Source organism: Anomaloglossus baeobatrachus, chromosome 7 (assembly GCF_048569485.1).
Source record: "Anomaloglossus baeobatrachus isolate aAnoBae1 chromosome 7, aAnoBae1.hap1, whole genome shotgun sequence".
Lineage (NCBI taxonomy): Eukaryota > Metazoa > Chordata > Amphibia > Anura > Aromobatidae > Anomaloglossus > Anomaloglossus baeobatrachus.
In genome coordinates, this window is record NC_134359.1 from 286,305,246 (window position 1) to 286,325,391 (window position 20,146).

The 20,146-nt window shown below is 47.3% G+C and overlaps 1 protein-coding gene across 1 annotated transcript in view; it reads right to left on the bottom strand.

Moving 5' to 3' along the window:
* Nucleotides 1-687: 687 nt before the first annotated feature.
* Nucleotides 688-20,146, bottom strand: part of LMF1 (lipase maturation factor 1) — a 220,815-nt gene continuing 201,356 nt past the window's right edge. Inside the window, exons 8-9 of the mRNA XM_075319458.1 lie at nt 6,547-6,659; nt 688-1,957 (exon numbers count right to left, since the gene is read on the bottom strand). Of these exons, the coding sequence (XP_075175573.1) occupies nt 1,771-1,957; nt 6,547-6,659 (300 nt within the window). The 3' untranslated portion in view covers nt 688-1,770. The remainder of the gene's footprint in view (nt 1,958-6,546; nt 6,660-20,146) is intronic.

The following is a 20,146-nucleotide window of genomic DNA, read 5'->3' on the forward strand; positions in this document are numbered from 1 at the left end:
GCGTTTGGTGATGTCCATGGGTTCCAGACTTAAGGCAGTGATTGCCTCCAAAGGATTCGCAACAAAATATTGAAAATAAAAATATTTTGTTTGGGTTTGGTTTATTTGTCCAATTACTTTTGACCTCCTAAAATGTGGAGTGTTTGTAAAGAAATGTGACAATTCCTACAATTTCTATCAGATATTTTTGTTCAAACCTTCAAATTAAACGTTACAATCTGCACTTGAATTCTGTTGTAGAGGTTTCATTTCAAATCCAATGTGGTGGCATGCAGAGCCCAACTCGCCAAAATTGTGTCACTGTCCAAATATTTCTGGACCTAACTGTGTATATATATATATATATATATATAATATATATATTTTTTTTCAGATCTTCGTTCAATGACACCAAGCAGAGATCTTAAAAAATAAAACATGACATTTTTATTTTTTTCACATTATTTAGAATTTTTCTAAACGTATGGGGGGGAAAGGAGCATATATATATATATATATATATATATATATATATATTATTTTTTTTTCAGATTTTCGTTCAATGACAGCAATCAGAGATCTTGCAGAACTTAAAGAAAATATATTAGGAAATTACCTTGCCAAGACTCCCATTCATTGGTGTGAATTGCGCCTGTGGAGTCTAAGATGTCACCAATGTGCAATTAAATCGCTCGCGATAATGGAAAATAATTCAAAGTATCAAAATTTATTGATTTTGGTCAATTCTACAGAAAAAAAAAAAAAATTAAACATTTATTTCTGACTTTATTTTTCCAAATCTGTGCGTTTGTAGAAACCTTGCACGGATCATTAAAGCCCCGGTAGATAAGCATGCGGCTAATGGACGGAATTCCAGGCCCGAAGGGTTTAGGGTTTTATGGTTTGCACAGAACAGAACAGCTGGGACGTGTTTTGCAGGGAATTCCCGCACATAGCACAATCCCGCCGAGCATTACTGAAAGCAGCAGGTTGCATTGCACGCCGTATCCAACAATTCACTGTGAGCGATGGCCGGGATCCAGAAGTGGCTGTGCCGCAGCAGTCGCCCCACTTGTGCATAGACGGACGAGTGCGTATTTTATGGCTCTGCTACATCTGTACATCACATAAAATGGAAAAAAAGCTAATATTAAAGGGGTTGTCCACGATTAGAAAAACATGGCTGCTTTCTTCCATAAACAGCGCCATCCCTGTCTATGTATGTTACTGCTGTACAGCTCCAGAGGGTTGACATGCAATACCATACACAACCTGTGCACGGGTGTGGCACTGATTTAACAATTGTTTTTTGACTTTGGACAAATCCTTTAAAAAATATGTATTTAAAGGGCATTTCCATAGATGCACTATTTTGCACAAGTCTAAAGAATATTTATGTATATGTTTAAATTTAAAGTTATTTTTTTTAAATAATTCAACAGAACTATATTTTTTTATATGGTAGATTGTCTAATTCAACTTTCCCTAAGCATGGGCGGAGCTTCTGACTAATTTTATCCTTTACAATTCACATGCAATACCAATTCTCACCACTGTGTTCATAATTGGATTTTTTCCATAGACAACAATGCAACAGCGCCCCCAGCGTTAAGCTAAAAGTGAGATAAAACATTGTTCTTATTGTCTGCAGTTTCCAGAAATTAAAGGGATGTGTGCTTGTGTATAAAATTGGTCCTGTACTACATAGCCCTTGGTGCGGTAATGTGAGCAGCATTAATAAGAGCTCGTTGAGGGGTCTGGCGCTATAATTTGCATTATAGGTATATATTCTTATTCGTGATTGGTTGGTGCTGAAGGCAGAGGCCAAGACCGAGACTGGAAATATTTCTTGAGTCCTTGAAGATTGACAGGTGGGAAGTAGGGGGCTATCCTCTTCCGGATCCACCACTTGCCCTCGGAGGCATGTGTACCCCAGATGCGGGTGAACTTGTATCTGAAGTGCTCTCCTCTGATCCACCTGCAGGGGGCAGAAGACAGAGAAAAATGAATACCTTAGGAAGTGTCATTCCTATCTCCCCCAGAAGCTATCAGGTTAATCGTCAAATTACGGGAAACTTGTAAAAAAAAATACATCTTTCCATAAGAAAAAAAAAAAGTCCCAACATGGGGCAGCTGTACTGGCTTTCCAAAAGTATCTAGTCTAGAAAGATGTGTACCAATAAAGCGATGCAGCCCTGCATAGCCTTCAGGTTCCCTTCAGGACCCTAAAAATGTTGAATGCCCTCCAGGGTGGCCAAAATGCTATTTTAAAAGGAAAAATGACCTTTAAGGGAGACTTGTCACCGGATCAAAAGTGTCCAGTTTTTCCTCCTGGCTAATTATCCCCACTCCCCTGAATATGTAGCTTTTTGTTTTCTTAAAATCCGTCATACGGTTCCAGAGATATGGGCCTTTTTATTCAGTACTCCTTGTTTTATGGCCTTTATAAAAGGGCGTGGCTTATAGAATTCTCTAAGGGGCGGGTTACTCTGTGAGCCTCCATGAAAAGTAACACTGAATAAAACGGCCCATATCTCTGGAACGGTAAGTCGGATTTTAGAAAAACAAAACATGGAATACTCAGGGGAGCCACGGGAATAATATAAAAGCAAAAAATTGGACATTTTTGATCTTGTGACGGTTCCCCTTTAAAGTGAATTTAATGTTTTCAGCTCCGTCTTTCTTGCAGAGAAATAGTTAACGCAACGTACTCCATGTTGCCCGGTAGCAGCTGCGAGAGGGGAGGAGGGGGCTTTCATGGTCGTATACACATAAGCGGCCTGGTGTCATGACATCTTCCAACTGTATGCGTTAAAAATTAGAAGCAATATTCGAGATTTCGGGAGGAGGAGGGGGGTAAATCTCACAGACAGCTGTAATTAGTTCCAGAGGGCAACAGCTGTCCCCCCGGCCGAACAGCTGAGAGGTTTTTGGAGGGAAAAACAGGAACTGTGTTTTCTGTCAAAATTAACGACCTGACAAAGGCGGCGAGGGTGGGGAATAAGCCGAAACATGAGTTTTATTATTCCGTCCGTGCCTTTAATATATATGCGATTTGCCGTTGTTTTCTTTTTTTTATCTGGAGACTTCTTTGCAGGGTTTTCCTTCTAATTGTAAATCAAAGCGAGGACTTCGGCGGAGAGACATAAATTCATTAAAAGCCATAAAAGCCCCTCACGGTTTTCAGCTCGGGCCTGTTAGCCGCAGATATAAAGTCATCCCAGTGTGTAAAGTCTCCGGCAATTAATAGGGGGGACTACTTTTTTAAGATTGGGTCTCGCGTTTCACCGTAATTCCTCTGCGGCTGAGGTGAGATGTTTCGGCAATAGAAGCGCGTGTGCGTATATCACCGGCGCTAATAAACCGTGTCAGGTCAGAGGGCCTGGGTAATTGGCATATTAAATGGGGGACACTGTGGGAGTTGGGATAAAAAAAAAAATGTTCTATATAATACCGCTCTATAGTGAATTTTCCCCTTTAAATTAGTCCTTAAAGGCGATTTTTACTTATACACGGAGTTCCATAATAACACAGCATGCAGAGAGCTCCCCCTAGTGGTGGCTGCAGACATAATCTTATCATGTATCTCTGTATACAGGGAGCTCCCCCTAGTGGTGGCTGCAGACAGGATTTTATCATGTATCTCTGTATACAGGGAGCTCCCCCTAGTGGTGGCTGCAGACAGGACCTTATCATGTATTTCTGTATACAGGGAGCTCCCCCTAGTGGTGGCTGCAGACAGGACCTTATCATGTATTTCTGTATACAGGGAGCTCCCCCTAGTGGTGACTGCAGATAGAATCCTATCATGTATCTCTGTATACAGGGAGCTCCCCCTAGTGGTGGCTGCAGACAGGATATTATCATATATCTCTATACAGGGAGCTCCCCCTAGTGGTGGCTGCAGACAGGATCTTATCATGTATCTCTGTATACAGGGAGCTCCCCCTAGTGGAGGCTGCAGACAGGATCTTATCCTGTATCTCTGTATACAGGGAGCTCCCCCTAGTGGTGGCTGCAGACAGGATCTTATCATGTATCTCTGTATACAGGGAGCTCCCCTTAGTGGTGGCTGCAGACAGGATCTTATCATGTATCTTTGTATACAGGGAGCTCCCCCTAGTGATGACTGCAGACAGGATCTAATCATGTATCTCTGTGTACAGGGAGCTCCCCCTAGTGGTGACTGCAGGCAGAATATTATCATGTATCTCTGTATACAGGGAGCTCCCCCTAATGATTGGTGCAGACAGAATCTTATCATGTATCTCTGTATACAGGGAGCTCCCCCTAGTGGTGGCTGCAGACAGGATCTTATCCTGTATCTCTGTATACAGGGAGCTCCCCCTAGTGGTGGCTGCAGACAGGATCTTATCATGTATCTCTGTATACAGGGAGCTCCCTATAGTGGTGAGTGCAGATAGCCAATATTTTATCATTTTTCGATGACCACATAGGGGATTTTGAGCTCTGTATAAGGAAATAGAGCACTGACTGTTATGAAGACTTATTAATAAATTATTTAAAGTGACATAAGCACTTTCTATACTTGCATACGAAGTATGGTTAACTCCTTATGTGCTGCCCTAAGCCTCATCAGGGATTATACTCTTGGTAAAGGTGACATGAAGCAGGACTCTCTTGGATTTAATATACGGGGGAGGTGTAACCTAATCCGGGCTGAGACTTGGCGCTGTCCCAGGCAGTGATTATCTAACTTGTTGAGCGGGCCGCGGTATTAGGCAATAAAGCAAAATGAACAATAAACTGGACGTCGCGGTCATTTTTGCGAGTCCTCTGCTAATTCCTTTTATGTTGCAGTAGCTTTAGTGATGGGGATGAATAAGTGTGCACTACTGTAACCAGGACGGACGGGAGTTTCAGAGTGGGGAGTTACAGCAGAGAAGGTCGCTAAGCACAGAAAATTAAAGGGCATGTCCATTTTAAGAATCTCATTTTCATACATCCTAAAGTTTGGAGGTCCCGTTCTACCCTGCATTACACAATGAAGTAATATGAATGGACATGGTGTAATACTTTAATTTTTACTTACAACACATAACTCACAAAAAGAGCCATTAAATGTAAGCACCAAGCCTACCAAAGTGAGGCAGGGAGGGTGCCAGCACTACTCATAATGAGGATAAACAACAAGAGGACAAGAGTAAAGTGCAAAATATACGTAATTTTTATTAAATACACAACAAGAAAATATGTACCGTAGTTAAAATGGTACACTACCAAAAAATCTTAGGGATACATACACATTAGACCCAGACAAATTCATAGTAGCCTATCCAATTGATCAAAAGTTTAATTGTAAACATCTATGTTAAATGGCGGCTAATAGATTGGGAGGGTCTAATATGAATAATGTGGGTAAATCAAGGAGGGGCTGCTTTTAGAGTTGTAGTACACAAGTCAAATCAAACCATGATTCCCCACCATGTATTGGTAGGAAATCATGGTGATCATGCTGGAAGCACCGTGGGGAGGTAAATATTGGTACTAGACCAATAGGAATAGCATCAAATAACCATACAACACAAGTGTGCAGGGTAAGGGGATTCTATTACCTAAAGTGCTGAAGTGCAGTATAAGTACAAAAGAAGGTACGATGTGACCAGCAAGGAATAAAGCAGTCCCAATAAAGGTAGAAAGGTCTCCCTATAGATGGCCAAAGGTCTCCATCCGACGCGCGTTTCGCGGGGATTCTATAGCTTTATCAAGGTGGGGAACCAAGGTACCTACCTTGGTTCCCCACCTTGATAAAGCTAAAGAATCCCCGCGAAACGCGCGTCGGATGGAGACCTTTGGCCATCTATAGGGAGACCTTTCTACCTTTATTGGGACTGCTTTATTCCTTGCTGGTCACATCGTACCTTCTTTTGTACTTATACTGCACTTCAGCACTTTAGGTAAGAGAATCCCCTTACCCTGCACACTTGTGTTGTATGGTTATTTGATGCTATTCCTATTGGTCTAGTACCAATATTTACCTCCCCACGGTGCTTCCAGCATGATCACCATGATTTCCTACCAATACATGGTGGGGAATCATGGTTTGATTTGACTTGTGTACTACAACTCTAAAAGCAGCCCCTCCTTGATTTACCCACATTATTCATATTAGACCCTCCCAATCTATTAGCCGCCATTTAACATAGATGTTTACAATTAAACTTTTGATCAATTGGATAGGCTACTATGAATTTGTCTGGGTCTAATGTGTATGTATCCCTAAGATTTTTTGGTAGTGTACCATTTTAACTACATATTTTCTTGTTGTGTATTTAATAAAAATTACGTATATTTTGCACTTTACTCTTGTCCTCTTGTTGTTTATTTTAATTTTTACTTGCAGTACCAGTTTTTACCACCGGATGCAGCATATTTATTTCAGACACTCCGCAACAGAATTACAGAAAGAGTTACATTCAGCGCTACTGTCACTTTAAAAGCGGCGTGGTGCTGCTATTGGGCACCACAGTCACTGATAATGAGAAAGTCCTGTACGACGGGGAACCTTCAGGATATAACATATTCAGAACATGTTAAGTTGGTTACCTGGGGGGTCCTTTCTCCTGGAAGGGGTTGAAATCCAGAAGGGAGGTTGCTGTGGGGTCATTTGCTAGTAGCTTCCCTGCGAGATGTAGCAACCATTCATTCTGCTCATAGGTCTGACATGTAAAAAGACAAACAGCAAAAATACTCAGAAAACAAACAAGTGAATGCAGCCTAGTTTCCTATAATAAGGTGCAATACCCACTAACAGCCAGCAGGGTGCGCGTTTACCACCAACCACAGTGTGATGGGTCAGCTACTGGTGGAAAGGCTGCAGAGAGTACCTGACACAATCTAATATATAAAGATAAGTGTATGTGTGTGTGTATGTATGTGTATGTATATATGTATGTATGCATGTGTGTATGTATGCGAATGTATGTATGTGTGTGTATGCATGTATGTATGTATTGTAAGGATGCAATGTGGTAGATGGCCGGTATGTGTCACAGAGGGGGAAATCCTCTGTGATCTGAACCTGGAATGTTTCTCTGGGACTTGTAGTTCCATGAGGATTGTTGTACACATTCAGGGCTGGGTTCATGGGATGGTCAGAAGTGATGGGCGGGACTGACCATCCACATACCTCCCATACGTAGGTGTGTCTCATGGGATTTAATGGAGCTGTCGTTTGTCACATGATCTCTGTGTGCTGGTGGGAGCCATCTTGGTTGGAGCACATGTGCAGGAGATCCTGTGCATACAGAGCTAGTGAGGGCTCTGAAATGTCAGGGAGCTGCAGAATCCACTGAGGCTGTGAGGAATTGGAATGTGTCCATGGGCCGGGATGTTGAGCCCAGTGTGAGAGTCTCCCTGGACTGGATGGAGGCAGACTGACAGCCTGCAAACCTACTGGCAGGTAACACCCCAGAAAGGGGACTATACTGGCTGATGCCAGAGAATGAACTGTATGAACAATCAGCAGTTTAAACAGACAGTGAGACATTGTCCTGCGGGAAAGTGGCTGTGGCCCATTACACTGCGTGGTTTATGAGGATGTGAATAAATCACCGAGATTCTTTAAGTGACAAAGTGCTTGTGTGTGTCTTGATCCCGCTGCCAGACGTGTGCCCCAAGACGTTCAGGGCCCAGGTCGTCACATTATGGTGGAGAATGCGGGCATATGGCCTGGTTGCTAGGGGCAACGCAGCCTGGTTGCTAGGGGCAACACAGCCTGGTTGCTAAGGGCAACGGCCTAGGACATATTCTTGTGGATACGGACTGCTTGCTGTGGATCGGCGGGTCCACGAAAAAAATTTTTTGAAGCGGTTTGCGGTGGATCGGCGGGTCCACGAAAATTGACGGCGCACTCAAGCAGCTTGCGGTGGATCGGCGGGTCCACGAAGTTCCGGGAAAGCTGAGCGACCATGAGTGGAGCCGCAAGCCTGGACGTTATGGAGGAGCTGTACCAGTTCCTTGTGTGTGGACAGCAGGAGCTGTCAGTGCGCAGAGATGTGGCAGCAGTGGACCAGTTTGTGAATTCCCTTCTGGGGCCAGTACGGGCACAGGGTACCCAGGGAGATAAAGGGGAACGGTGTGAACTGGGATCTAAGGACACTGCAAGGAAGCCACAGAAAGCCCATAAAGGGGTGGTTGCCCATAAAGGGGTGGAGTCCCATAAAGGGGTGGTTGCCCATAAAGGGGTGGAGTCCCATAAAGGGGTGGTTGCCCATAAGGGGGTGGAGTCCCATAAAGGGGTGGTTGCCCATAAGGGGGTGGAGTCCCATAAAGGGGTGGTTGCCCATAAGGGGGTGGAGTCCCATAAAGGGGTGGTTGCCCATAAGGGGATGGAGTCCCATAAAGGGGTGGATGCCCAAAAGGGGGAGGAGTCCCAGAAAGCGGTGGTCCCCCAAAATGGTGCAGAGCATCCCAAATCCAAGGGTGAAGTGGCGCAGATGGACTGTAGCCAGGGACAACAGTGTTCATGCCACAAGTGCCCGGTTTGCGGTATAGACCACCCATCCGACGAGAAGCCACGTCTGTGTTCCGTGGAAGTGGATGGGGAATCTGTAACAGGGGTCGTAGACTCAAGGAGCTTGGTGACCCTGGTGAGGGCCACTTCTGATGTCAACTTGATTCCTGGAAGGAAGATCCACGTCAGCTGCACCCACAATAATGAGACAGAATACCCAGTATCCAGCGTGGTCATAAAGACAGCCAGGGACAGTGGTTCTCATGATGTTGGTGTAGTCTCAGATTTGCTGCACCCAATTATTATAGGTTGGGACTCTAAATTATTTGTGCACTTGTGGAAGCAGGGGGACGTATACGGTTGCTTGTGTAAGAGCCAGAACAGCCCAAAGGAAACCCTACCACATTGGGAGGTGAAAAGGGGTCCTTGTTGTGGAGTTATGTGTGGTAAGGAGGAGATAGTACCTTCTAAAATTGACTGTCCTAAGTTAGGGGTGACCAAAGAAAATGGACGGACCCAACTTGGTGACATAGGGACTAAGGGAATAACCAATAGTGTGACCGTTAAAAACGGGGTAGCTCCAGAAAGGGAGGCAGATATCTGGTTAAGTGGGGACATGATAGTCCAGGACGCCAGGGGGAGTGACGATGACTCCAGAATGGACACTGACTCTTATAAAAGGACAAGAGAGTGCAGTGAGGTACAGACAATTGAGAAGGGTAAAACCTCCTCCAGACGCCGGAGACGTAATAAGCGCCAAAAGCTTGTGCAAGGTATCCCGTCTGAGGGTGCAGAGAAAGTGAAGTACCTGGTCGAGGAAAACACATTGCCAGTAGCAACTGCTAAGGTAGAGTCAGACAGCGATGTCCTACACAAGAAAGAGGTATCAGAAACTGAACTGACACATTGTAACGACAGACATCAGCAGGGTGAAATGTCAAAAAATGAGCCAACCAAAGCAGTAATGGTGGTGTCTCCTATAGATTCCAAGCATGAAGCAGAAGGTCTGTCGGACAAGAGCACTGTGGGAGGTGAAATCCTAGAGGGTAATACAGGACAAGGAATCCTGGAGAAAGTTGGTGAAGTACAAATCCATAGAGGTCATGGTGAGCAGACCGGTAAATTACCCAGTGTTGGGGTGATGAAGGGTGAAAACGGGGCCAAAGGTCTAAGAGGAACAGAGTACCACGCTGAAGGGTGTGACACCCTTGCAGAAAAAAAGAGGACTGAATGTGACACTGCAGAGACCCGCAAGGAAGTTGAAGGTAACGCAGTGAAGACCCAAGAGACAGCTGGTGCTGCAGAAGTGAAAAGAGTCTCTGATGAGGTGAAGTCTGGACCAGAGGTCTTATCAGGAACTGATAGCCTGAGTGACCTGCCTGGTAAGACCAAGATGGAAGACATAGAGATTGTCTTGGTTAAGAAGAGTAGCAAACCCAAAGGCTCTGAGGCTGGAGCTGAACCGGAAGAGTGTGTAACTCAAGAGGTGGAGCCGTGCATGAGAGAAAAAGATAGATGCAAGAGACCAAAGGAATGGTCTAATTTCCTTGAAGGTCAAGAAACCGGTCCATTCTTTAAGTGCATGGTAGATGTGCCCGAAGACCTAAGAAAAGCCTGTGCCCATAAGTCGATGCATGAGACGTTTAAGAAGGCTGTAGGGGCCTGTGAAGTGTACTTTGCCCCAGAGACTTGTCGGTTGGTGGTGTGCTCTGCCAGTAATGTCACAAAGAAGCGGGTGGCTATCCTGAGTGACATGCACCTGCAGTGTCTTCGCACGAAATGGCTCATCTCGGCACAGATGGAAGAAGACACCAGACGCTTGGAGTGTATGAAGCAGCTCACTGCAGAATTTCAGGAAGTTGTGGTGGTGAAGAAATCATTAATTGGGCTCGCATTAAGAGCGCTGAAAAGTAACATTCAGCAAGCCAGGAAGGTTCCAGGTATTACAGCGATTGAATTAGAAGAGCACAGTGGAACATTCCAAATCTATGGGAAAACTGAAGAAGCAGTGAAAACAGCTCGAAGGCTGTTGGACTTTGTGGAAGAGGTCACACAAGTGCCCAGAGAACTTGTCAAGAAACTGATTGGCAGAAATGGAAGAGTCATGCAGGAGATGGTTGATACATCCGGTGTGACGAGAGTAAGACTTAAGGTTTATCATAAAGCCAGGTTACCCTGTGAAGTTGGTATGGTTCCATGTGTCATGGCGGGAACAAAGGAGTGTGTTGAAAACGTACGAGTTCTCCTAGAATACCGCCTGGGATACCTGGAAGAACTAAAGCAAATGGATCTTGAAAGACAGAAGATTGCAGAGATACTTTGTCAAGTGAGTTTGAGGTCACGACCGCTTTCGGGCCAGGGCCCAGAGAAGAAGTGTGGTCCACCTGATGAACGTGTTGCCTTCACTGGCAAGGAAAGTAGGTCCTGTAGGGAAAGGAGCCAAGGTCATAGAAGACCTACCTATAAATCAGGCTATGGCACAGACTCTGAAGGGTCCAAGCCCTCTAAGACAAAATCTGAAAGAAAAGATGGAGGGAGTGACTGGTCCATAGCCAAAAGTGGTGGTGGGAAAAGGCGGAGATGGAAAGGTGACCTAAGACGTCATAAGAGAAGAGGCCATAGTAGATTGGCAAACAGAGAGTGTGCAGGGTCTAGTTGTGGGAGATCTCCTGTCGGCTCGGTTGTGAGGTACCTGGACAAGAGCCCCTCTAGTGGACTGGTTAGCGCAGAGTCAGGCCGCACGGTAGTTTTGACTGATGGGGTGTCTCACTACCACACTGACCGTTGGAGACAGTTATGGAACGATATGTCGGACCGGCGGACGTGTCTGAGAAGAGGGTTCACTGAGGAGGGTTTGGTGACAGTGGCGGATGGTCGGTCAGGAGCAGAAACTCCAAGTTTTCGTAGAGGGCCCATTCGACTGGTAGGGTATGGTTTCCCTAATGCCCTGTCTCAGGGTCACTGTAGGTTGTCGAGTGTTCCACCCTACAAGTTGGAACAGAGGGGGGGGATATGTAAGGATGCAATGTGGTAGATGGCCGGTATGTGTCACAGAGGGGGAAATCCTCTGTGATCTGAACCTGGAATGTTTCTCTGGGACTTGTAGTTCCATGAGGATTGTTGTACACATTCAGGGCTGGGTTCATGGGATGGTCAGAAGTGATGGGCGGGACTGACCATCCACATACCTCCCATACGTAGGTGTGTCTCATGGGATTTAATGGAGCTGTCGTTTGTCACATGATCTCTGTGTGCTGGTGGGAGCCATCTTGGTTGGAGCACATGTGCAGCAGATCCTGTGCATACAGAGCTAGTGAGGGCTCTGAAATGTCAGGGAGCTGCAGAATCCACTGAGGCTGTGAGGAATTGGAACGTGTCCATGGGCCGGGATGTTGAGCCCAGTGTGAGAGTCTCCCTGGACTGGATGGAGGCAGACTGACAGCCTGCAAACCTACTGGCAGGTAACACCCCAGAAAGGGGACTATACTGGCTGATGCCAGAGAATGAACTGTATGAACAATCAGCAGTTTAAACAGACAGTGAGACATTGTCCTGCGGGAAAGTGGCTGTGGCCCATTACACTGCGTGGTTTATGAGGATGTGAATAAATCACCGAGATTCTTTAAGTGACAAAGTGCTTGTGTGTGTCTTGATCCCGCTGCCAGACGTGTGCCCCAAGACGTTCAGGGCCCAGGTCGTCACAGTATGTATATGTGTGTGTATGTGTATGCATGTGTGTGTGTATGTATGAGTGTATGTGTATGTATGAGTGTATATGTATGTGAATGTGTATGTGTGTGTATATAGGTGTGTGTGTATGTATGTGTATGGGTGTGTATGTATGTGTGTATGTGTGTGTATGTATGTGTATGGGGGTGTGTGTATGTATGTGTATGGGGGTGTGTGTATGTATGTGTATGGGTGGGTGGGTGTGTGTGTGTGTATGTGTATGGGTGGGTGTGTGTGTGTATGTGTATGGGTGGGTGTATGTATGTATGTGTGTGTATGTGTGCGTATGTGTGTAAGCATGTATGTGTATGTATGTGTGGTTGTGTATGTATGTATGTATGTATGTATATGTATGTATGTGTGTGTATATATGTGTGTATGTCCGCTAAAGGAATCTGCACCATCGCATTTACAATCACAAAATTTTGCACAGACGCCTAATGTGACTCAGGGAATTTTATAGACTATATTTTGAGGAGAAAATTTAACCCCCGCGCTTTACAGTTATTCACCAAAAAACCTGCTTACATTAAAGTCAATGGAGCTGGGAGCTACAGGTCATTAATAGGAGCTGTGATTGGTTGCTATAGGCAACGCAGGACATTGTTAGTATAAGAAGGTTATGTGTGAGGTAAAATGATTTCAGTAGAGACAGAGAGAGAGAGTGACACACAGAGGTGGACAGAGAGAAACAGAGATAAGCTGGCTTTACACACTGCAACATCGCAAACGACATCGCTGTAACGTCACCGGTTTTGTGACGTAATAGCGACCTCCCCGCGACATTGCAGTGTGTGAAACACATCAGCGACCTGGCCCCTGCTGTGAAGTTGTGATTGCTACAAATCGTTCAGGACCATTCTTTGGTCCTTTGTTTCCTGCTGTGCAGCATGCATCGCTAGAAAGTCTCAGTGTGTAAAGGGGACTTAAATGTGCAGGCAGCAGGAGCCGGCTTCTGCTGACACTGGTAACCACGGTAAACATCGGGTAACCAAGAAGCCCTGTCCTTGGTTACCCGATATTTACCTTTGTTACCAGCCTCCGCCGCTCTCACTGTCAGTGCCGGCTCCTGCTTCTTGCACGTGTAGCAGAGTACACATCAGGTAATTAACCCGATGTGTACTGTAGCTAGGAGAGCAGGGAGCCAGCGCTAAGCAGTGTTCGCGGCTCCTGCTCTGTGCACGTGTAGCTGCGTGCGCTGGTAACCAAGGTAAATATCGGGTTGGTTACCCGATATTTACCTAAAGGGGGCTTTACACGCTGCGACATCGCTAATGCGGAGTCGTTGGGGTCACGGAATTGGTGACGCACATCCGGCCGCATTAGCGATGTTGCTGCGTGTGACACCGATGAGCGATTTTGCATCGTTGCAAAAACGTGCAAAATCGCTCATCGGTGACATGGGGGTCCATTCTCAATTATCGTTACTGCAGCTGTAACAATGTAGTTCGTCACTCCTACGGCAGCACACATCGCTATGTGTGACACCGCAGGAAGGAGGAAGCTCTCCTTACCTGCCTCCCGGCCGCTATGCGGAAGGAAGTTGGTGGGCGGGATGTTACGTCCCGCTCATCTCCGCCCATCCGCTTCTATTGGGCGGCCGCTCAGTGACGTCGCTGTGACGCCACACGGACCGCCCCCTTAGAAAGGAGGCGGTTCGCCGGTCACAGCAACGTCGCCGGGCAGGTAAGTATGTGTGACGGCTCTGGGCGATGTTGTGCGGCACGGACAGCGATTTGCCCGTGTCGCACAACAGATGGGGGCGGGTACCCACACTAGCGATATCGGGACCGATATCGCAGCGTGTAAAGTAGCCTTTAGTTACCAAGCGCAGCATCGCTTCAGTGCGTCGCTGCTGGCTGGGGCTGGTCACTGGTTGCTGGTGAGCTCACCAGCAACCCGTATAGCGATGCTCCAGCGATCCGTGCCAGGTCAGGTTGCTGGTGGGATCGCTGGAGCGTCGCAGTGTGACATCTCACCAGCAACCTCCTAGCCACTTACCAGCGATCCCTATCAGGTTGTATCATTGTTGGGATCACTGGTAAGTTGTTTAGTGTGACGGTACCTATAGAGACAGACAGAGATAAAGACAGAGAGATAGAAAAACAGAGATAGGCTATGTGCACACGCTGCGTTTTTTTGACGCTGCGTTTTTGTGCGTTTTTGGCCGCTAAAAATGCACAAAAACACACCTGCGTCGAAAAAACGCATCAAAAAACGCATGCGTTTTGGTGCGTTTTTGGCTGCGTTTTGCTGCGTTTTTGATCTCTGCGTTTTGCTGCGTTTTTCCAATGCATTGCATGGGCGGAAAACGCAGAAAAAAACAGGAAAGAATTGACATGTCTATTTTTTTTTTCAATCTCAAAAACGCAGCTTAAAAAACAGTTGTGTGCGGACAGCAAAAATGAAAACTCATAGACTTTGCTGGGGAAGCAAAGTCATGCAGTTTTGAGGCCAAAAACGCGCCTGAGAAACGCACAAAAACGCCGCGAAAAACGCACTGTGCACACATAGCCATAGAGACAGACAGAGATAAAGACAGAGAGATAGAGACAGAGAGAAACAGAGATAGAGACAGACAGAGATAAAGACAGATAGAGACAGACAGAGATAAAGACAGAGAGATAGAGACAGAGATAAAGACAGATAGAGACAGAGAGAAACAGAGATAGAGACAGACAGAGATAAAGACAGATAGAGAGAGACAGAGATAAAGACAGATAGAGACAGAGAGAAACAGAGATAGAGACAGACAGAGATAAAGACAGATAGAGAGAGAGACAGAGAGAAACAGAGATAGAGACAGACAGAGATAAAGCCAGATAGAGAGAGAGACAGAGAGAAACAGAGATAGAGACAGACAGAGATAAAGCCAGATAGAGACAGAGAGAAACAGAGATAGAGACAGACAGAGATAAAGACAGAGAGATAGAGACAGAGATAAAGACAGATAGAGAGAGACAGAGAGAAACAGAGATAGAGACAGACAGAGATAAAGACAGAGAGATAGAGACAGAGATAAAGACAGATAGAGAGAGAAACAGAGATAGAGACAGAAAGGGAGAGTGGGAAAGAGAGAAAGTGGAATAGAGACAGAGACACTTAGTTACTATCCGGGCATCGCCGGTTCTACAGCTAGTGTATATATAAATCTTATTCATTAAGACGGCATATTGTAAATAAACCTGTGTGCACCATATTTATGCAGCAAATGAAGCACAGCACCCACTGATGACCGCGAGGTTTACTTTTACCAAAGCAATCTGCTTGATGTGTCATTGTCTGATGGAAAGGCTGCAGAGAGTAACTGACTGTATCAACCTGCTGTGATGCTAGGTACAGGGAAGTACCACGCAAACGGCAAAAGGGAGTGGAAACCCTGTGTCTAGGGAAGGGGGAGATGGTGACCCCTGATCAAACCTTCTGCTGCCCCCTGGCTCCCCTGATGTACCTAGATAGGTTCCGCACCTATGCGCCGAGCAGGATACCTGACCCTGACTGACCCTGAAATATCGCCTAGGTAGGGAATGGATGGTATGAGCGCTTAGTCAATCCCACTAAGCTTTAAAGAACACACGGGGATAACAAACAGGGGGAAGTAAACTGATAACGTATCTCCAGATGATTCAGGGAGAGGAACTGAAACAACAGCAAGGTTTCTCCAGATGAATACAAGCCGACTGCTTGTACTGAAGACTTATTAAGGGTATTAGATCTGTCACCAGTACAGAGTAAAGGTACCGTCACACTTTAGCGACGCTCCAGCGATCCCACCAGCGATCTGACCTGGTCAGGATCGCTGGTGTGTCGCTACATGGTCGCTGGTGAGCTGTCAATCAGGCAGATCTCACCAGCGACCAGTGACCAGCCCCCAGCGACGCGTGGAAGCAATGCTGCGCTTCGTAACTAAGGTAAATATCGGGTAACCAAGCGCTTGGTTACCCGATATTTACCTTGGTTACCAGCGCACACCGCTGTTTAGAGCTGGCTCCCTGCACTCCTAGCCAGAGTACACATCGGGTTAATAAGCAAACTGCTACGTGTGCAGGGAGCAGGGAGCCAGCACTGGCAACCTGAGAGCGGAGGATGCTAGTAACCAAGGTAAATAACGGGTAACCAAGCAAAGGTCTTCGCTTGGTTACCCGATATTTACCTTGGTTACAGCTTACCGCAGGCTGCCAGACGCCGGCTCCCTGCACATTCAGATTGTTGGTCACTCGCTGTCACACACAGCGATGTGTGCTTATCAGCGGGAGAGCAACATCCAAAAAATGAACCAGAGCTGTGTGTAACGAGCAGCGATCTCACAGCAGGGGCCAGGTCGCTGCTCAGTGTCACACACAGCGAGATCGCTAATGAGGTCACTGGTGCGTCACAAAAACCGTGACTCAGCAGCGATCTCGCTATGTGAGAAGTACCCCTAAGGGGAATGAGGGTATTCATAGACACAAAGGGAAGTGCTGAAGATTAACGATTATAGATTAACGCCCCGCATCACCATATAGGTGCTCTGGAGAAAAATATAGTAATCTCAAGGAGGAACTCCGGCACACTACCCCAAGGGTTCTTTTCCTCCCCTTGGGGTAGTGTGCCGGAGTTCCTCCTGAAGATTAACAGCTGAAAAGGTGAAGAAAACAGCAGGGTCCTAAAGGTAAAGGGATAAACTCTAAGCAGGAAAAAAGGAAAAGTCAGAGCATCTTGTGTAGGAAATGCTGCGACCATATACAACTGGAAACTACAGGACTGTCTGTCAAGTGTGACACACCCGTGGACACCTGCCTCATTCTACAATACTATAAAGCACCCAGAAAAGCCTGGTTGGTGGTTGTGTGCACCATATCCAAGCAAAGTATGCACTGATGACTACCAGAGCTACCACCCAAATCTGTTTTTGTGTGTCATTCTCTGGTGGAAAGGCTGCAGAGAGTACCTGACACATGGTATCAATCTGCTTCAATCTAAAGACTATGAAACACCCGGAAAAGCCTGGTTGGTGGCTGCGTGCACCATATTTATCCTGTAAAAAGCAAAGTAAGCACTCATGACTAGCAGGGTTACCACCTCAATCTGTGATGGAAAGGCTGCAGAGAGTACCTGACACACTGTATCAACCTGCCTAATTCTAAGGATTAAAATACCCGGAAAAGCCTCGTTGGTGGCTGCGTGCACCATATTTATGCTGTAAAAAGCAAAGTAAGCACTGACGACTAGCAGGGTTACCACCTCAATCTGCTTTTATGGTGGAAAGGCTGCAGAGAGTACCTGACACACTGAATGTATCATTCCATAAACTGCAGAAGCACCTTGGAAAACAAACAGGCTTTAGGCACCATATTTATGTCCAAATTAATAATTTTTTGGCATCTACTGATCACATTACTCTATTAATTTGCAGCACAGGATGAGTTTTATTTTTTAGTAGAAGACAGTGTCCATGACCGGAAGGAGAGTCCTGCGATAGTTCACATGTACAATGGCTGTAGGATGTGCAGAATTCTGCTGGTGCCATTCTACAATTCAAGGCACAGGTGAAAACGAGGCACAGGGTGAAAATGAGGCACGGGGTGAAAACGAGGCACGGGGTGAAAACGAGGCACGGGATGAAAACGAGGCACAGGCTGAAAACGAGGCACAGGGTGAAAACGAGGCCCGGGCTGAAAACGAGGCCCAGACTAATAACGAGGCCCAGACTGAAAATGAGGCCCAAGCTGAAAACGAGACCCAAGCTGAAAAAGAGGCCCGGGCTGGAAACGAGGCCCAGGCTGGAAACGAGGCACAGGCAGAAAACAAGGCCCAAGCTGAAAACGAGGCCCAAGCTGAAAACGAGACCCAAGCTAAAAACGAGGCACGGGCTGAAAACAAGGCACAGGCCGAAAACGAGGCACGGGCTGAAAACGAGGCACGGGCTGAAAACGAGGCACGGGCTGAAAGCGAGGCACGGGGTCAAAACGAGGCACGGGGTGAAAACGAGGCACTGGGTGAAAACGAGGCACGGGGTGAAAACGAGGCACGGGGTGAAAACGAGGCACTGGGTGAAAACGAGGCACTGGGTGAAAACAAAGCACGGGCTGAAAACGAGGCACAGGCTAAAAACGAGGCACAGGTGAAAACGAGGCACGGGCTGCAAACGAGGCACGGGCTGCAAACGAGGCACGGGCTGAAAACGAGGCACGGGCTGAAAACGAGGCACGGGGTGAAAACGAGGCACGGGCTGAAAACGAGGCACGGGCTGAAAACGAGGCACGGGCTAAAAATGAGGCACGGGCTGAAAATGAGGCAAGGCCTGAAAACAAGGTATGGGCTGAAAACGAGGCACAGGGTGAAAACGAGGCATGGGGTGAAAACGAGGCACGGGGTGAAAACGAGGCACGGGGTGAAAACAAAGCACGGGTTGAAAACAGAGCACATGGTGAAAATGAGGCACAGGCTGAAAACGAGGCACAGGCTGAAAACGAGGCACGGGCTGAAAACAAGGCCCGGGCTGAAAACGAGGCACGGGCTGAAAACGAGGCCCAAGCTGAAAACGAGGAACATGCTGAAAACGAGGCCCAAGCTGAAAACGAGGCCCGGGCTGAAAACGAGCCACGGGCTGAAAACGAGCCACGGGCTGAAAACGAGGCATGAGCTGAAAACGAGGTACAGGCTGAAAACAAAGCACGGGCTGAAAACGAAGCACGGGCTGAAAACGAGGCACAGGTTGAAAATGAGGCACAGGGTGAAAACGAGGCACAGGGTTAAAACGAGGCACGGGGTGAAAACGAGGCACGGGGTGAAAACGAGGCACGGGCTGAAAACGAGGCACGGGCTGAAAACGAGGCACAGGGTGAAAACGAGGCCCGGGCTGAAAACGAGGCCCGGGCTGAAAACGAGGCCCAGACTAATAACGAGGCCCAGACTGAAAATGAGGCCCAAGCTGAAAACGAGACCCAAGCTGAAAAAGAGGCCCGGGCTGGAAACGAGACCCAGGCTGGAAACGAGGCACAGGCAGAAAACAAGGCCCAAGCTGAAAACGAGGCCCAAGCTGAAAACGAGACCCAAGCTGAAAACGAGGCACGGGCTGAAAACAAGGCACAGGCCGAAAACGAGGCACGGGCTGAAAACGAGGCACGGGCTGAAAACGAGGCATGGGCTGAAAACGAGGCATGGGCTGAAAACGAGGCACGGGGTCAAAACGAGGCACGGGGTCAAAACGAGGCACGGGGTGAAAACGAGGCACTGGGTGAAAACGAGGCACGGGGTGAAAACGAGGCACGGGGTGAAAACGAGGCACTGGGTAAAAACGAGGCACTGGGTGAAAACAAAGCACGGGCTGAAAACGAGGCACAGGCTGAAAACGAGGCACAGGTGAAAACGAGGCACGGGCTGAAAACAAGGCACAGGGTGAAAACGAGGCACGGGCTGAAAACGAGGCAAGGCCTGAAAACAAGGCATTGGCTAAAAACGAGGCACAGGGTGAAAACGAGGAACGGGGTGAAAACGAGGCATGGGGTGAAAACGAGGCATGGGGTGAAAACGAGGCACGGGGTGAAAACGAGGCACGGGGTGAAAATGAGGCACGGGGTGAAAACGAGGCACGGGCTGAAAACGAGGCACGGGCTGAAAACGAGGCACAGGGTGAAAACGAGGCCCGGGCTGAAAACGAGACCCGGGCTGAAAACGAGGCCCAGACTAATAACGAGGCCCAGACTGAAAATGAGGCCCAAGCTGAAAACGAGACCCAAGCTGAAAAAGAGGCCCGGGCTGGAAACGAGACCCAGGCTGGAAACGAGGCACAGGCAGAAAACAAGGCCCAAGCTGAAAACGAGGCCCAAGCTGAAAACGAGACCCAAGCTGAAAACGAGGCACGGGCTGAAAACAAGGCACAGGCCGAAAACGAGGCACGGGCTGAAAACGAGGCATGGGCTGAAAACGAGGCATGGGCTGAAAACGAGGCACGGGGTCAAAACGAGGCACGGGGTCAAA